This window comes from Meles meles, chromosome 12 (assembly GCF_922984935.1).
Source record: "Meles meles chromosome 12, mMelMel3.1 paternal haplotype, whole genome shotgun sequence".
Lineage (NCBI taxonomy): Eukaryota > Metazoa > Chordata > Mammalia > Carnivora > Mustelidae > Meles > Meles meles.
In genome coordinates, this window is record NC_060077.1 from 11,957,391 (window position 1) to 11,976,132 (window position 18,742).

Below are 18,742 nucleotides of genomic sequence, written 5' to 3' on the forward strand. Positions count from 1 at the left end.
GGGGGACAAGTGACCAAGTCAGTCTTAATGTGACCGGGGGCAGATGTTGGAAAAACACAAAAACAGATCTTTGTGCCCGTGGGTTTGCAGCAAGCTTTTACCCTCTGGTTCCCTGTGCCACCCACCCCCTTTATCAAGGGTCACACCTGGTGGCTGGGAGACGACTACCACGTAGCTGGACAAGCGGACGTCGCAGGCAGCACCGCACTCGAGGGGGATGGGAGAGCGCTGGAAGTGGTGGAGCATGTCCACGACGGAGGGGAAGTGGAGGTGCTGCACTCGGCACTGGCCGCGCTCGGTCAACGACAGGCGCAGGTGCTAGAGAGGAGAGGAAAGTAGGCTCAGTCACTGGCCACTGAGGGCTTTGAACTTGGGGGTGGGGGAGGTACGGCCCCACCTACCATGCCCTGTACCTTGGCTATGCCTTGGAAGTTGAATGTGAGCACATACTCCCCTCGCCGTGTCTCACTCTGCCGTACCAGGAACACTCCGTGAGCGTCAGGACCCTGCAGCTGAACCAGCTGGGCTGCCTTCACCCGGGAGATGGGGCCATGGAACCAGGGATAGCAGGACAGGAAGTGATCTGTTTTCTGACAGGCTGGGTCCAGCAACCCCCCAGGAGAAGCACCTGGTAGACAGGACGGGTGATGGTCACCCCCGGTGCGTACCTTATATCCTAGGCTGCAGCTGGTTCCGACTTACCCGGAGAACGGAGGCCTGACCCACTCACCTTGGTTCAGGGAATCTGTGCTTCCCCGCGGGGAGTTGGATGTGCCAGACTCTGGGGCTGAGGGAATATGCGTCTCTGGGTCTGTGCTCTCCAGCCTGCTGAAGAGGCTGAGATTAGGATCTGGATAGACGAGGGCAGTAGGAGAAGCTGTGCCAGGAGTGGGGCCCTATGGTCTGGGGCCTCACCCTTGGCCTGTGCACTCCCGGAGCTCAGCCATCCAGGAATTCAGCTGCTGCTCGTCCCCCACCTCAAAGATGATGTCTGTCCGGTCCTTCACCTGGCAAGGAGGAAGGGAGTGGCTGTGCGGGTGCCTTGGATGTGTAGGTGTGACCCCTGGGTGGGAAAAGCCATTACTTACCTTCAGAACAAAGGTATAGAGGTTGTCCGGCATCTCGAGGCGTGTGCATCGCCGAACCTCCTGGATATTGGAGCAGGGTGCTTGTAGCTTGGGCTTTGAACTCTAGGAGACCAAGGTGGGGCACTTGAGGCTTGTTCCTGATGGCCCTTCGTCCACCCAGGCCTCTCCTTTCCTGCAGTCTCCCCAAGGGCTTAGCTGGGTAAGTGAGTGCTCGTGGTGCTGCCAGGCAGGCACCCCAAGCCTGGACCAAGGTCTAGCATCCCGGCTTGCTGGAGCCTTGCCGAGGGCCCTTCTCCCGTAGCCTCTAAGCACTCTTCCCGTGCCCCAGTGTACCTGAACCTCTCTCTGACAGGTGTCTGCCTGCTGACATCTGTTCCTCCTCCGCTGGTGGAACAAAGAGCGCCTCCCGCCTCACAACCCAGCCGGGTCACAATGGCTGCTGACCTCCTCATCAAAAGAAGCGCGGAGAGTGTACATGAGGGCATCCAACCCAAGTCCCGTTTCCCTCCGTGGCGCTGCCTGTGCCGGGGGCTCAGGCCTCTGTCCTGCCTTTAGTTTCTCCCCCTGCCATCAGTTCCTCGTTAGTGCAGGCCTCTCCGGACCTTGTAGGAAAGGTACTCTCATCACATCAGAAAGAAGCTCAAGCTCAAATCCTGGAGGTGAAGTCTTTTGCCTGAGGGAGGGTTGATCAGGTTTTCGCGTCTGTCCCCAGCATACAGCCTAGAAGTTCACACTGCCACGCCCCACTAGTCTGTCTGCAAGGCTGAGGATGTGGGGTTGGATCTGGCTGCAGGGTGGGGGTTGGCAGAGTGGCTTAGCCTTAACACAGGTTCTTGGGGCTCCTGCTAGCATCCCTAAAGGAATGAAGCTTGGTATGGCTGACCCCAGGTAGAACCAGCTGGAAACCCACACAAAACCTTAGACTCGGGAGTCTCCCGTGACATCCAGCATACATGGGGCTTAGGGTGCACAGGAAGTGGTCCCCTACCCCTTTGCCAGCAAGGGCTCCTCTCCCAGATCCTGACTGAACCTGACTAAAGCAGGGGCTGAGCTTGCAGATGCCTGTTGCCAGGGAGCAGGAAGCTCTGGGGCTCTAGAACACGGAAGCCAGCATCTCTAGGGCAGCAGCTTCTCAGAATGCAGGTCTCCCCTCTACTGCCCACCCCCATCTCCTCCTCTTGTGATAAGAGTGATAAGATTATTTCTCGTGGGGTCATGAGATGATGAATGGCTGCTTCCAGCAGGGACCAGAAGCAGGTAAGAACAGCGGAAGGAGCCAAAGATGATGGAGTAATGGACAGGGAAACTCAGCTGGGCCCCGTCTCTCCAGTACCTCTTTCTTCTCAAGGACCAGGAGACCACCAGGCCCACCTAGGACCAGCTGAGAAGGACCAGCCCGACCAAGCCAACACAGGGCAGGGGCAGAGGGATGGAAACAAGGCAGGCCCGAAGGCTTGTTCCTGGCACTGTGACTTTGGGGGAATCTGACCTCCACATCTCGAGCAGAAACTGCCTTTTCAAGAAGTGGTACAGGCGCCCATCCCCAAAGCCACGTGTGTGACTGCTCGCAACACACAGGCATCAGGCATCTCTGATAGAAGGATGGTGACCCTAGGGCCAGGCCACCTGCCTTCTGCTACTCCCTACCTGCAGGAGGGCTGGTGAACAGTGAGGGATGCAGCAGTCTGGCAGGAGAGGTTTGGACAAACCGCGGCTCTTCCCAGTCCAGGCAACCCCTGCCCCCGGCAGTCCGGAGGAAAGAACAACTCTAGGAGCCCCTGACGTTCGCCGTGGTGGACTGCCTCATCTCACTAACGTGATAGCAAGCGCAGAGAGGTGGCCAGCCAGTCCCAGCCCTAAATGACCACCAGCCAGGGGGTTTTTAATCTTTCAGGTTTCTCTCACGTGTCCCCCACACCGCAGTTTCTCAACCTAGGAGCCCGTGAGATGTGGGGAGCACAGGAATCCCATGCGGTACTGACACGGGCCCTGGGCTTGCTGCAGTGCGTGTGGCTCCACCTCTCAGAGCCTCTGTTTCCTTTCTGCACAATGGGTACGGTCCAAGTGCTGTTTCCTTCCTTCTGCTGTTGCAGTTGGCTCTGCCTGGCCCGCAAGCCTCCCCACTGGCTCCAGGCCCTCAGGATCACTGGGAGGAAGTAGGCCAGGCCAAGAAGGAACAGAACTAGTCTCCCTTTCAGTTCCGCTCTGGGCCTGGCCCCAGGGTGAGTGCTGAGATTAACCAGCAGAGCCACTGGTTTCACTCTGAATGTGGGGCCTCCATGCCAGCTCTGCCCCCAGAAGCTGAGGGACTGCTGACCTGGCAGGCAGTGGTGAAGAGGATTCCCCTGCTTCCCCCACAGCCAGCCCTGCTGCAGATGCTAGCCCCCATCTGCCCACTGGCTGACATACAGGCTCTTCCTGACTGTCAGGCAGCTTGGGGGACAGCTGTCCCAGCCAGCCCAGTGTCTCCCCTGTTGCCGCACCGCTGGGGGCACAGCCAGGATCTGAACCCCAGAGCTGATATGTCTAGGTACTGTGCTGTCTGATGGTAGAGGCCAGAGGCTCTGCTCAGACTGGAGTGGTGAGCGAGCACTTGGGGCAGGATAAACCCTGCCTGTGGCCACGGCCCTAGTTGGATGGTCCAGAGCAGGACTCGAGAGCACTGGTCACAGGCGGAAGGACCAATGGATGCCTTCCTGGTTCAGCAAACAGCTGGGATGGAGAGCTGAGCCCAAACCCTGGGGTTGGATCAGCAGCTATAGGAACATTAGGGGACTCCACGTTCCCCTCTCGAGCATGTGCTCTGTCCCACCTGAGTGACTGAAAGGGCCAAAGCACTCCAGATGATGTGGTGTGAGCAGTAACATGTCACTCACTACATCCCCTCCTGGGAAGCAAGTTTCAGCTCCCAGCATCCACAAAGCTACCCTCAGGCTCCAGGGGGAATAACCATTTCTTTCTTTGCCCTGGCTGCCAGGAAGCTCAAAGGCAAAGAAGCAGATAAGCTCGGACACTGTCCCCACAGTAGGCTTGGATTTCTATACCTGACTTTATCTAGGCTCTACACTTTCTTCACCTTCTAGATATTAGTGTTCAGTCTTGTCTGTGCTACTTCTGTAACCCTGGCCAAGTGGCTTAGCCCTCTGTCGGTGTTGTCATCTATAAAGCAGATTTAAGAGTCACTGTCTCCTTGCACAGCTGCTATGGTGACTGGGCGAGCTACTGCAAGTGGGGGAAAATGGCCTGACAAACAGCTGTGAGATTTCCAGGCTGGGGCCAGCCAAGGTGGGTAAAGCCCAGGGTCCCCTGTGGTTGCAGTATGGCAGCTTCCCCTCCATGTGGCCCAGGGACCAGAAACACATGCCTTCCTTCAGCCCATCCTGCGGTGAAATCATGTGTCCTCCAGCTTGCCTCTGTAAGTGCCCTCGTGAAGGTAAGGGAAAAACCGCAGGATGCAGTTTATATTAAGATGTGCTTCAGGGGCGCCTGGGTGGCCCAGTCAGTTAGGCGGCTTCCTTCGGCTCAGGTCCCTCTCCTCCCTGCTTGTCCTCAGTGTCTCTCTCAAATAAAAAAGTTTTTTAAATGTATTTTAATGTAACTATCCAGACAACACAATGAACCACTCAGGTGCTTCGAGTTTGTTTTAAAAGGAGCCTGAGAGCAGGGTAAGCCCTAAGAGAACAGTTGGTCTATTCAGTGGACATTAAAACTGGGCAGAAAGTTCCATGTGCTTCTGTAAGACTGTACTTTTCGGGCTCTAGGTTTGTCATCTCTCATACTTTTAGAGGGGGGCATGGACATCTCTGCCTCAACCTGTGGGTTTACCTGGTCCTTCCTGACCCCCACTGACCCATGGGCCCGCCTGGCCCTGGTGGGGCTTTGGGCATCAAATCTGCCTGGGGTACTAAGATGGACAACTGGAACCAGATTTCCTTTCCCATTTCTCTCAGCCTTGTTTTCCCCTCATGTTGTCACTTGGAAGCTGTCCCATGACCTGTTGCTGTTGCCCATGTGCTAAGTTAGGGTAGGGCCACAAGCATGGGCTGAGGGCAGGGATGGCCCAGAGCTCCAAGGTTACACGCTATGTCCCACTCTGCCATGTCCTCACAAGCACCGTGAATGGGGCCTGTCACCATTTGTTCTTTCAAGACCCCAGCACAGGGACCGGCCAAGCCCTCACTGAACTCCAGGTGCAGTACCGAAGTGGAAACAAAATACCCAGTCCCTGACTCACAGCTTACATTTTAACAAGGAAGACAGATGCCCAGTGTGAAGGAGATGGGAAGGACCCAGATAGGTAGGTGGGAGAGGCCGTGAAGGGCCACAGAAACACGATGGGCTTACTTCAGCTATGAGGTTCCCAGCTGAGGTTCCCAGGCGCCAGGATGGCCCTTGCAAAGGCCCTGAGGTGGGAAAGCACATGAGCACCTAAGGAGGCTGATGGGACTCCTGTGCACAGGGAGGTGGTTAGAGGAGGGTGCCAAAAGTCCCTGTGCGGTGTGGAGGCTTTGGGGGTCAGTTTGGGCTTGTCCTAAGTCAGAGATGTGGAAATGGCAGCTGGATGTACGCTTCAGAGGCTCCGGGGAGCTCCTGCCCAACAGCGGCATGCCCGCTAGTCGGGCCGGACCAGCTCTTACCTCCTGCTCCCTGGGAAACTGGAAGGGAAGGCACCACTTCACTCACACCCAGGTAGTGAAGGGCCTGGCATGGAGGGTCCAGAGGTGTGGGGAGTGCAGGCCCTCACAGTGGCTCTGTTCCACCCGTGGCATCCCACCTGGCCACTGGAGAAGCCCTTATCCAGCGCCAGCCTAGGGGAAGGCATCTCACCAGCGGGAATCCCCTCAGGCCATCGTGCGCCCCTGGCAGTCTTGTCTCTCCCAGGGCTTTGGGCCCTCACCCCTTTCATACAAAGAACAGCAGTGGCACAAGGAAGGAGGAGACTGTGTACAGTTGGGAGGTCTAGGTCCAAGCCACACGTTTCCACCCCAGCACCCGAGCCCTCTAGGCAGCCTCTCAGTGGCCTGGAGCCCCGCTCGAGGTGGTTAGACGAGTCCTAACTCTGCGACTTGGTACCTCTGGGATCTTGGGCATGGCACTAACTGCAGCCTCAGTTTCCTCTTGGTGACCTGGGGACAGTAAAAAGATCCTGCTGACCTCCTAGGAATAGAGGGAGGATGGGAGGTGGTCTTGGAGGACGGCTTGAAAACTTAGAAGACAGAGCAAATTGCAGATCCTAGTCCTGGATGGCGGCGTCTCCCCCCATTCCCACCCAGAGCCTGGAATGGGTGCTGCCTGGATGAATGAATGAACAAAGGATGAAACATCCCTATGGAAATGCTCCATCAAGTCTTACTGATGGTATCAAAACAGCAGCCTACGTACAAGATAATGAGAATACCCTGGCTTATTTCCCCCCGCACGCCTCCAAAGATGATTTTAGGATCTCTCAGTGGGAGGGAGACAACTGCTAGAACACAGAGCAGAGTTCCACTTGCACTTAACTGTCGCTGAGGTACCTGGCCGCCAGTGCAAAAGAGAGACTCTTCCCAAGAGAGGGCAGCCTCCTGTGCCCAGGAATCCTACGCACAGTCCACGGAAGGCTCTGGACGTGCCGGAGCCGAGAAACCTGAGGGACGCACGTGTTCCCGTGACTTCAGCGTGACCCGGTGTCCTACTTAGACACCTCTCTGGGGCCTGCATAACAGCCACACAGCAACCTTTCCATCCCGGGCCTTGGGTCTCAGCTCTGCCTCGTCCTCTATGCACAAGTGACACCTGTCCGGCTTGTCTTGCCTCTTGTCAGACCCGACAGTGCCATACCCTCCCACGAGAAGCTGGTGACGGGGTGTACACGGTGGGTACGGGAAGGCCCCGGAGGGCGGACGCAGGCCTTCGGCAGAGTCCATCTACGTGGCAGCGGAAGGCTCCTCTCTGCGAAGCTTTCCTCCTGTTACTCGCCACCCCCCTTCTCACCGCGGTGGGCCCACGCAGCTGTCTCCCCACTTTACGCCGTAAGCTCCAGAAGGCTTCGCTTCTCTCCATCTTTGCCTTCAGCAGGGCACAGAGTCAGCGGCTCTAAGTGTTTGCTGAGGACCCCTGAGTGGCACAGGTGGAAGGAAAGGCGCTGGAGGCTCAGAGCACAGCAAGAGCCGCTGCTCAGAGGCCAAAGGTACGGCCAGACCCAAAGGATGGCAGGGGAGTTGCCTGGGGCTGCAAATGCTGGCGGACCCCCTTCGGGAGTCCCTGTTCGGTGCCAGGCACTGCGGCCTGGGCTGTCCCATCAGTGGCTTCTGGACTGTTGACTTCATAAGCCACCAAAACTTTTCTCCCAATTTCACAGAAAAGAGCACCATAGTGAAGAGATGCCAGGACCAAGGAAGCAGGAAGGTCACTGTCCCGGTGTAAGGGACAACCCTAATATTAAGTGTGGAGGGAAGACCCTCACACCCTGCTCTGGACCATCTGTCTGCCCGAGGAGCAATGGTGGGGGCCTTCCGCGTCCCTCCAGCCGCCCAGGGGCCAGTGCTTTATCCCCGCTTCACAAAGGCGGCGCAAAGGCTCAGAAAACCTCCGGGGGTTACTAATCACAACCCAAGTCTGGCCTGTAACCCGTGCAAGTGAGCCTGACGTCTGTGTTTTAACCGGCGCCCTGGGTGGGAAGGCCAGACCCCGCCTTCTCCCTTGCCCCCTCCCCAGGCTCCTCCCACAGAGGCAGACCCAGGGGTGCTGGGGACCTGGAATCTGGAGGAGGGCAGCTGCTGAGGGCAGAGCGGGTGCTCCGAGGGAACCCCCACTACAGAGTGAGAGCCGAGAAAACAGGGTGACCTCCCGAGCCCCCAGGAGGTGGGCAGCACTAAAACAGAGCTGCCCCCCACCAGTCCTTCCTGGACTACTCCCAGATGGGTCCAGAGCCCAGCTGCTCCCCACCCTGCCGTCGGCTCAGCACTCCGTGGGCCTCACCTTGCCCCAGGAGGAGTGCAAGTCCTCACCGCGGCCCGCAGGACCCCGCAGCGCCTAGTCCTCAGGACCTCCCGGAGCTTGCCTTCTCCCACTAAGCACAGCCCTGGCCTCCACCTTCTGTAAGTGGACCGAGCGCACTCTCGCCCCGGGCCACTGCACCTGCCGCTCCCTTGGGGATGCGGTCCCCCTTGGCTTCACAAATCTAGCTCTTCGCAGATTTGGGTCTCAACCCATGTGCCACCACAGGAAGGCCCTCCCTGATGATCCCAGTGACTAAATACACAGTCCCTGTCACAGAAACCCCCGTACTTCCTTCCCTGCATTATCATCCTGTGAAACAGGCTCCGCTGGGGCCTTGCTGTAGTCATGCAGCGGCCCGGGCACCGAGTTGGCCCTGAGTGCTGGGGGCCTGGGGGACACAGGCCACGGTCCCCACTGTGGAGCCCCACCCAAGTGAGTGCCCTGGAGGAGGGACAGGGTACCTCGAGGCGCTGTGTGGTCGGGGGAGGAGGACAAGGAGTCAGGACGTGAGCTGGGCCTCTCCGGGCGCTCCACCCCGGCACCGGTAACCCTGCCCCAGTACAGATGAAGAGAGGGAGGGCCTGACAGGCGAAATCCGCTTGTCCCCAGCCACGGAGAGGAGCTGCAGAGAGCCAGGGCTTGGACCCGCGGCCGTGCCTGAAAACCGAGTGTGGCCTCGGCAGAGGGAGCCTCCCCTCCAGGGAGCCTTCTCTGCTCACTTGGTTGTGGTTAGTGCGATTCCCCTGCCTCTCCCTCCGCGTGGGTCTTATCAGGCCCGGCCATAATTTCCTGATGAGGCAGCTGCCCCCACGTCCGACTGGGAGTTCCTCTGAGGGTGGGGACAGGGCACCAAGACCTTGTGCGGAGGTGGGGCCCAGCGGGGCGGGCCCCGAAGACATGCTTGGGCTGGGTGCGGGGGTCCCAGTCGGCAGATGTGGGGTGTGGTGAGTTATCACCCCCGGCCTCTGTTCCCCAGCTCCTTTGGGGGCAAAGTGAAGGCAATGAGCCTGTTCCAGGGCTGAAGGCTGAAGAAGTGTTGGAACTACAGACCACAGGTCACTTCCTTCCTGGGGCCCAAAGCCCCACGCCACAGGCCTTCAAAGGCCTGTTTCAGCCACTTCTCTCTGGGGTGACCCGGAATAAATCACTTCACTTTCCTGTGCTTTTGGTTCCTCCTCTGTAGAATGGGAATGATCATGGAACCCGCCAGCCAGGGCTTCTGAAAGCAGACCTGCCTGTGACCTGACTGCACAGGAGTCCCCCAGACGCACCAGTTCACTGTGAGCCAGATCTCCCCCTTGGTCTGGTGTCTTTGCCTGATGGGAGACACTTCTGGAAAACCCACATGGGTCAAGTCAGCTTCCCCCCTTCCCTGGCAGGCAAGAGTCCCCAGAGCCCCCGAAGGGCAGGCACAGACACAGCGATACACATCCCCCCCAAGTAAAACAGTCCTGCTAGAGACACAGTCCCCATCATCTGTCCTCCCCTCCTCGCACTCTTGGACTCTCAGAAGCCCCAAGGAGGCCCTAGAGTGTAGGTGATTAGCCAGAGATGCTGAGACAGAGACTGGGGGCCTGTCTAAAGCCCCACCTGCAGTGAGCTCCCCTTCATGCCCATAAGGGTCCCCCCACATGGCAGACTCACAGTGACACAGTCACAAAGCCCACCTCGAGATGACCCCCATCTCCTCCCCCACCCCAAATCATAGGAACAGGGACACAGAGCTCCTCCCAAATGCTAGAGCAACCTCCCCCTGACAAACACCTGGAGATAGAGACTCCCCCATACAGAGAGAGACAGTCCCCCAACAAACAACTGGCCTGCTATCTCCTTGCCACTCACTGAACCCCCTTCCGAGATGCAGGACTCCTGGTTCACAGAGTGGCTGAGTGTGAAGGAACCATCTGTGAGGACAGACGTGAACCTCTACTCCAAGGCCTGCCCATGGAGGGGCCACACCCAAGCCTAGGCGGGTCATGGCTTAAGAGGGACCACGCCTGCAGGTGCCACACCTGCCGTACCCACTTGTAGGCATGACCGGACAGATGAGCCAAGGAGCCAGTCAGTCCGTTAGCACCTTTGTCAGCGGATCTCGCCCCCCCCCCCAACAGGGTGACAAAAGTGACCACACCTGGCAGCACCCAGGACAGAGGGCAGGAATGGAGGGAACCAGTGCCCCCCACCCTCACTGGCCAACACCTCCTGGCTGTCTCTCCTCCACACCTGTATTCAAGCTGCACCCCCCATGCAGGGCACCATTCCTGGCCCAAACCTGGGCTCTCAGGGTGGCAGGTTAGGATCAACAACTCTCTGGACCCTGGAGCTGAGCCGATGCAAAGACCCTACGGACCTCATGGGCTGGTCACCCACCACCACCTTCAGTCAGTTTATGGCTGGCCTGGAACATTCTTCCGGACGGAAATGGCCTCTTAGTCTGAGAGTGCTCAGCAGGCAGCCAGCAAGCCCAGAGATGGTCCCGAGCGGGATCAGGACCCAGCCAGAGCCCTTCTCTACCCTGCCCTTCCCGTCGCCCGCTGCAAACCAGCTGCCACCAGCCCACACCTTGAGCAACCACATCCTGCTCCGGGAGACCCCGCCAGGAATCGTCCCTGTCCCCACATGACCACAGAGCCCCAAGGCCAATGCGCCCCATCCCCATCCACCCCTGCCCCAGGCCATGCCCTCCTGTCACAGTGCCACTGCTCCTGGCCACCTCCGTCCCGGGGACACCCCAAGCCATGAGTGCAGGGCGGCGGTCAAGACAGAGCTATGGCTCCAAGAGTCCAGGCCATGTGTCCAGCTGTGCCCAAGCGTCAAAGCTGGCACTGCCCACCTGGGCCTTCCGGCCACACAGTAGGGTGCACTCTGCGGACTTGGACACCCCTGCCCTCGAACACGGATGGGCCCACTGGAGTCTGCAGGTGATCACCACGGATGTCACCAGGCCGAGGGGTCCCAGGCCCCAAGGCCTTGGACAAGGTGCCCACCAAGGGCCCTGCTGTGAAGCCAGAGCAGCTGGGGGAAGCCCCTCACCCCAGCAACTCGGGCTTCAGCTGCAGCCCCGGGGCCCAGTGGCTGCTGAGCCAGCTGAGGGTGGAAAAAGCTGTGGTTGAGAACTAACAGCCTCTGCCGGTGGCCTGGGGTGGGGAGGCGCGGCGGCGGAGGGGGGGCTCATCACCACCAAGACCCACCGCCTGCCTTCGAAGAATGGTGATTCAGAAGAGGCGGAAACAACGGCCTCTGGGGCGCAGGGGGCTGCAGGGGCACCAGGAAGGCTCCAAGCCCCCGAACAGATGGAAACGCGGGTGAGAGCAAGGAGCTGGCCAGGTCCAGCCGCAGCCAGCACAGTGCCCGGGAGTCCCCCACCCCTCTGAGCATGTCGGACAGACTTGCCACCCTTCCCTTGAGCCTGTTCAGTGAGCGCTCCCCATGCCATGTGCCTGCACACACAGCATCTCACGGACATCAGAAAACAGGAAATCACACCAGCCAGAAAGAATAGAAACCGGATGGGTTAAATAATTAGAAGTGAAAAATAAAGCTCGAGACAAAACTGGAATAGAACCCAAGTAATTATCTGATCCAGGGTGGGAGGGGCCTGAGGCAGAAAAAGCAAAGGACAAAACCCCAAGGGAAAAGATCACTGTATTTTATTGCCCAGACTTAAAAACCTCCAGAGATGATGAACCTCAGGATAGAAATTGAAAAGCCAAATGGCGAATAGGGGAATGTTAGCAGCATGTGACAGCTTATGCTCATGTAAAGAGCTCTTGCAAATCAACAAGAAAAAAGACAGACAGTGTTGTAAATGGCCTGTAAGCCACAAAAATGTGTATGACCAAGAAATGGAAGAGAAACGGTCCAAATCCACAGGGACAGAAAGCAGACTAGTGGCCGCCAGGGGTTGGGGAGGGTGGGGACGGAAATTGGACTGACTGCTAATAGGTACAGGGTTTGTTTCTGGGGTGACAGAAATGTTCTGGAATTAGTGGTGATTGTGCACACAGTGAATATAGTAAAAACCAATGAACTGCACTTTCCCGTGGTGAAATGTTATGTGAATTCTATATTTTCATGGGTTTTCGAGAAATGGTCCGTTCCAATGCACTGAGAAAGGGCAGGATAACCACTTCACCTAGAAGTTGGCAGAAGTCTTGAGTACCTGGTGCTGGGCCCGCTAGTGGTGAGGAGGTGAGCGGCCCCAGCCCTTCTGCAAGGCTGTCTGCAGAGGATCTACCGGAAGCATAGAAATGGCCAGTTCAGCGCATGAAAAAATGCTCAGCATCAGTCGCCATCAGGGAAATGCAAATCAAAACCCCAGGAGAGAGCTCTTCACACCCACCAGGACGATTACAATAAAAAAAACACTGATAACAAGAGTTGGCGAGGATGTGGAGAAGCTGGAGCCCTCACCCGCTGCGGTGGGAACAAAACAGGGCAGCCGCCGCGGACAACAGTCTGGCAGTAAAATATGAAACCGAGAATTACCATGTAACCCCGCGGCGCCACCCCTAGACAGACACCCAAGGGAGATGAACCCACGATGTCTGCACAAAAGGTTACACACGAATGTTCACGGCAGCCCGGCCCCGTCCGCACGGGAGCCACGCCGTGTGCCAGAAAGTGGGAGCGACGCAACGTCCGTTCACTGATAGACAGACGGAACGTTGTGTGTCCGCACGATGGAATAGGACGAGCCATAAAAGGAGTGGGGTGCTGGCACCTGCCACGACATGGGTAACCTTGAAGACGTGACGCCAAGTACAAGATGCTGGTCACAAAAGACCGGCAAATTCTCGGATTCTACTGTAAAAACAACCTAAGAGGCGAATGCAGAGAGACCGAGAGCAGACCAGTGGCAGAGGGAGGGGACAGTGGGGAGTGCCTGCTAATGGGTGCAAGGTCTCTTTCTGAGATGACGAAAGTGTTCTAATAAAATCAGATTACAGTGATCACTGTGCAAGTCCGTAAATTACACCCAAAGCTGCCGCTGTACGCTTGAAATAAGTTCATTTTCCGTGCTTGTAAACTGCATCTCGGTAAAGCTCAGAGGGCTCCTGGGTGGCTCAGTTGGTTAAAGGTCCCCCCTCGACTCAGGTCATGATCCCAGGGTCCACATGGGGTTTTGCGGGGCGGGGGGGCTGCTTCTCCCTCTGCCCCTTCCCCTGCTTGCACTCTCTCCCTCACTTGCTCTCAAATAAATTAATAAATAAGTCATCTTAAAAAAAAAAAAAGCAAACAGCGCAGCGTGTGCACTGTAGAAGCTGTCATAAAGCCTTCGACTCAGCACTTCCCTTTCTAGGAAGTTAACTAAGGAAATAACGAGAGCTGGGCACGAAGATTTATGTACGAGATGTGTGTTGCACAGTTCTCTCTCCAAGCAGGAAAGTGAGAAACGGCTGAATTAGGAGTCTGGATAATATGAAATACATCACAGCCTCTCTGTGTAAATGAAATATTGCGTAGCCAGTATAAAAAAAGACATTCTTGGAAGATAGTTCAGAAAAATGTCCAAACTCTGTTAAGTGAAAAAAAGCAGGTCACAAAGCAGAAGGAGGAGTGTGCGTCCCCCCGGGGCTGGGGTTTTTGTTCTAAGGTGTCTGCCCGAGCTGCCCCTGCGCCTGGCGCACATGATGGGCTCCAGAGAGAAGCGCAGGAAGAAGAAGGAGCGAGTGCTGGAGGGTCTGCAGTTGGGGGGAAATTAGGAAATGCAAGAAGGTAGGTCACGAAGACTTCTACCAAGATGGAAAACGCGGGTTCTCTCCAGGTGCGGGGCTTGGAGGTGGTTTTCAGTTACTGCTCTGCAGGCCCTGCCGTGAGCTTCATTAGCAGAAAACACAAAACCAAAACCAGAAGGAGCTCAAACGTGGAGGCTCTCGGCAAATTAAAAAAAAAAAAAAAAAAAAGAGTTTCCTAGATTACGTGACAGTTCAGATGAGACAGAGCAGGGACCCTCGGTTCCGCAGGATTCCCTGGAGACAGGTTTCTCCCTCCACTACTGTTCCTGCGGGCTCGCAGCACCCCCGCGTCTGCCAGCGCCGGGAGCCCCCGCTTCAGCCCCAAGTGAGGGAGGCTCCCGAGGCCTGGTGGCGGGCGCTGCTTTGGTTGTCCCCGTGGATGGTGTCACCCACTGGTGCCAGACCCTGAGATGTCAGCGGAGTCCACGGCCGGAGGACAACAGTGGCCTCCTCCCCAGCACAGACGGGAGATAGGAAAAAGGGGTGTGGGGCCCCCAAAAGGAAGCTGAGTGGGCCCCTCCTGCCTTGGGGAAGGAAGCTCCCCACCCCCAATCACCACCGAAGGCCAGTGGCTCAGAGCGCGGAGATCTCTTCTTGTGCATTTTGGTTTCCTTTTCCATTCACAAAGATGTGGGTGGGGGATTTCCAGCAGCGGCCTGCCTGGCTCGCTGGGGCTGCCAACCCGTGCGCAGGACGGCCACCGTGGGGGCCAGCCAGGCTGTGGCCCAACTCCGGGACAGCAGCCGGGGACCCACCTCCGGGATGCGGCACCCTCTCAGGTGGGAGCACGCTGTGCCCTTGCTGAGCCTGATTTTGACTCAGTCACCCCAAAAATGCCACGTACTGACATTTGGCTTTCCAGAATGTGAAACAGGCTCAGAAAGGCCAAGCTCTTGGCCCAAAGTCACATATCAAGGACATGAAAGCCAAGATCTGAGCCTAAACCCGTCTACCTGCTGCCCTTCTCCCCAGTGACCCCAGTCCCAGCCCAGACTACGGCGATGGTCTTGTCCCCGTCCCCCAAACGAACAAAAACCGAACGCGCACTTCCAGGAAGCTGGCGAAGGGCCCTGGGGAGCAGGTGAAGCACCCCCAGAGGCGCTGGGGGCAGAGGGTGAGGATAAACCAACATGGTCCGCCGCCCTCCCCTGCTGGAGTCAGGAGCACTTTCTAGCATGTGGGTTCATAGAATTTGAGCCGAAAGGAAACACCGATATCATTTGCCCGCGGTGTCAGCGTGGTCAGGGATTTCTTCTGGGTGGCAAACTACTCTTCAGAAATGATCTGACTCGGAGCCCCAGTCAGGGGCAGCTGTGTGTGCCTTCGGGGCCCCCACGAGAGCCCGGCCCACCACCACCCCTTCCTTCCTTCCCCTACCAGTCCCGGAAGGCCCAGACCAAGCCCCTTTGTTGCCCATTTTACAGCTCAGAGAGGGGTGGGGACCCTCCCGGGGCCCAAAGCAGCCCGGAGCGGAGCAAGGACAGGAACCCCATTCTCACCGGGGGAGCCCTCTGCCTCTGGTCATCCTGGGAGAGGGTGGGACTGGGGCACCACCGGCCTCTGGCACTCCCATCTGTCCCCACGGGAACACGGGATCTCTGCCCGGCCCACGAAGATCTACAGGGCTGGCAGTGAGGGGTGGGTGACTTCTCCACCTGTTGGGGGGCCAAAACGCAAACCCCTGGCCTTGGCAGGCCTATAGCAGATGCTGTTCCTGACTCTTCCACCTCCCAGCTGTGTGGCCTTGGACAAGTCTTTCTACCTCTCTGTGCCTGGTTCCTCACCGGTGAGATGGCTTCATCGCCACCCCCCACCCCCACGGTGTGTCAGATCGACAACCAATGTTGGTAGCGACACAACCACAGCTCAGCGGTGCGGGGTGCCCTCAGGGGCTTCGCGGACAGCAGCTCGGCAAACCCCTCTCAGCTGCCCACAGGTGAGGGCCGTCACGCCGCTAGTTTTGGGAAATATTTGAGGAAACTGAGGCACAGTGAGAGAAGGCCGAGTGCCTTTCCCAAGGTCACACAGCTCAGAGGGGGGCAGAGGCAGGACTCAAACCGAGGTCTGTCTGAGCCAAGGGAGGGTGCCCCCTCCCGCCTGGCCGCTTCCTGCCCGGCCCTCCTCCTCTTCCTCCTCTTCCTCCTGCCTCCGAGAGGAAACCGCCAGGCCTCCGGCGGACATCCCTTTCTCTCTGCTTCCTCTTTCCCACACTCAGGGGCGCGAGCTCCAGGCTCAGGCCCCCGGCATCCATGCTGTGGCTCCCTCTGCCTCTCCCAGCCTCAGTCTCCCTACCTGGAAGGCAGGCGCAGTGCCAGAGCCGACTTGATGGGACAGCGAGCAGCCACAGGCTCCTACAGTGGCGCCCTCAGCCGCGGCGCGCCCCCCGGGGGTGGGGGCCCGGCCAGCACCCGGGCGGCCAGCGCCCCGGCAGCTGCACAGGCTCCGAGAACCACCAAACCTGCAACTCCGCCTCCTCCCGGACACACAGTGGGCACGGCTGGGGAGCCGAGGGGACTCGAGGCCTGGGGGATCTCTTGTCACAAACTGGGTCCCCCAGTCTCCCGCTGGACAATGGGCTCTGTGAGGGTGGGGCCGGAGGGCTTCCAGGCACCCCAGGGAGGTCTGCTGCCTGGATGCAGAGGCCTGAGGCCGCCCCCCAGACACCCAGTCAGCACACACTGCATCCGTGGCCTCTGCCACATGAGCAACCCCACGGGCAGGTGCTGTGACCATCCCCATTTTAGAGATGGGGAAACCGAAGCCCGGAAAGGCTGAGGCGCTCGCCCCAGGCTGCCCAGCTCAGAAAGAGCAGAGTGGGAACGGCTCTGAACCACAGTGTCCAACTGGCCCAACCCCAGCCGCCCCAGGACCAGCAGCACAGCTACTCCCAACCAGACCACTTCCTCCCGGGGCTAGTTGAGGCCTACGGTGTATGTGGGGGAGCTCAGGGCTCTGGGCTGCGGTGTCCCCCGCCTCCTTCCTCTACCTCTTCTCCAGGCCAGGCAGCAGAGGCCAAGGGCAGAGCATGCGGGTGAAGGAGACAACTGGCCGGCACTGGACAAAGTGGTCACAGGGAGCCTTTCCCGGGCTGCGAGCTCTGAACAGCGCCCCCCCCCCCATGGGGCCGCTGGTGATAGTAAGTCCTGCTGAAGGCTCACTCGGCACCCGGGGCAGCCTGGTTCCCTGGGGTTCCAGTCCCAATCCGGCCACTCACAAGCTGTGTGACCTCAGCCAAGTTACCATTCTTCACCTCCTTTCCTCATCTGTGAGATGGGGGGCAAGTCTGAAGCTCTCACAGAGCCGCTGCGAGGGTTCAGCAAGCCAGGTCAGTAAAGTCCCACGTATATAACAAGCGCCAAATAAATGTCGGCGAACAGGTTACTTTCTGACCGCAGCTAGAACTCCACCATCATCCCCATGTGCGGAGGAGAGAAACTGAGGCTCAGCCCCCAGACCTGACGGGGCTTTGAGACCATTTCAGCCAATTAAGGCCTGGATACATGGGGGAACTGAGGCCCCAAAGAGCAGAGAGCCGGCCCAAATGCCATGGCCGGCCTGGTTGTGCTCTATTTGAAAACGGACCCGGAAGGCCTGGCCGGTGGCTGCTTCGGTTCCTTCTCCCCTCCCCGCCCCGGTCTGCCCACCGTCTCCCGCCAGTCTCTCCCTCCGCAGCACGCATGCTGCGTCCATGCCCTGTGACGCCAGCCTGGCTCTGCTGGATCCACGGACTGGTTTGTTTTTTTATTTATTTGTTTGGGGGAGGGGAAGGAGAGGGACAGAGGGAGCAAAAATCTCAAGGAGATGCACCACGAGCAGGCAGCCCAGTGTGAGGCTTGAGCCTGTAACCCTGAGGTCACGACCTGAGCAGAAATCAAGAGTTAGACACTCAACCGACTGAGCCACCCAGGTCCCTGCTTATCCACTGACTTTATAAGAGAAACCAGAAATCTATGGGGCGCCTGGGTAGCTCAGTGGGTTAGAGCCTCTGTCTTTAGCTCAGGTCATGATCCCAGGGTCTTGGGATCGAACCCCACATCGGGCTTTCTGCTCAGCAGAGAGCCTGCTTCCTCCTCTCTCTCTGCCTGCCTCTCTGTCTACTTGTGATCCCTGTCTGTTAAATAAATAAATAAAAATCTTAAAAAAAAAAGAGAGAGAGAGAAACCAGAAATCTGGATTCTTCTGTGAAATCTCTACATTTTATGTTTTAAATATTGGTAACCAATCCAACTTTGTTTTTTCTGTTAACTGCTGAGTACAATGACATGTCTCAGGCCTGGCCTGGCGGGAGGCTGACACTCCATGGGCTCGGGCTTGGGCTCCAGGGAGCAGTTGAAGAGTGTGCCCAGGGGCTTGGAGGTGGGAGCCCCTTGTGATCAGGGTTCCTGTCTCATCAGGTGCATGACCCTGAGCGAGTCCCTTTGCCTCTCCCAGGCCTTAGTTTCTCCCCTGTCAAATGGGCCAGTGGCCCCGACCTCACGGGTAGGGACTTCGGGTCAAGTGTTTAGGGCAATGGTCGGCACATAGCAGGTGCCCAGGCAAGATAGTAAATATGCTGCCCGCCTCCCCCCCCCCCCCCCACAATTCTAGCCCAACCCTGGGACTCAGTTGTCTGAGGAGGGGGAGTTGCCATAGGACGAGTAGAGATGGAGACCAGAGTGTCTCGTAGAAGAATCACACCACTGCTGATAGCATGAGACCCCCAAGTCCTCCCTATGGCCACATGGCCCCCACCTAACCCAGCCCCAGCACCTTTCCAACCTTCTCTGTGCTTGTTCCCTCCAAGCCAGCCCCCAGCCACTTGTTTATTCCTCAAAGTCTCCTGGTTCATAGCCACCCCAGGGCCTTTGCACTTGCTATTTCATTGACCTTGGACTCCTACACCCAGATCTTTCAGAATTGGCACCTTTCCTCATCTCAGACATCACCTCCTTCCAG

The 18,742-nt window shown here is 57.9% G+C and overlaps 2 protein-coding genes across 4 annotated transcripts in view; one reads left to right on the forward strand and one right to left on the reverse strand.

Annotated features, from left to right (window-relative positions):
* ATXN2 (ataxin 2) overlaps positions 1–9,724 on the forward strand; it is a 127,816-nt gene extending 118,092 nt beyond the window's left edge. Inside the window, exon 27 of the mRNA XM_046024746.1 lies at positions 9,253–9,724. The gene's annotated coding sequence lies outside the window, so the exon portion shown is untranslated. The remainder of the gene's footprint in view (positions 1–9,252) is intronic.
* The window catches only part of SH2B3 (SH2B adaptor protein 3), a 37,476-nt gene that overhangs the window by 3,356 nt on the left and 15,378 nt on the right, over positions 1–18,742 (reverse strand). Inside the window, exons 1-6 of one of the 3 annotated variants that reach the window (XM_046024756.1) lie at positions 16,100–17,448; positions 1,089–1,190; positions 916–1,007; positions 731–828; positions 414–628; positions 147–318 (exon numbers count right to left, since the gene is read on the reverse strand). In XM_046024756.1, coding sequence (XP_045880712.1) covers positions 147–318; positions 414–628; positions 731–828; positions 916–1,007; positions 1,089–1,190; positions 16,100–16,546 — 1,126 coding nt within the window. In that variant the 5' untranslated portion in view covers positions 16,547–17,448. Of the gene's footprint in view, positions 1–146; positions 319–413; positions 629–730; positions 829–915; positions 1,008–1,088; positions 1,191–16,099; positions 17,449–18,742 lie in introns of those variants that run through there. The other 2 variants (XM_046024753.1, XM_046024755.1) reach the window with 2 other exon arrangements.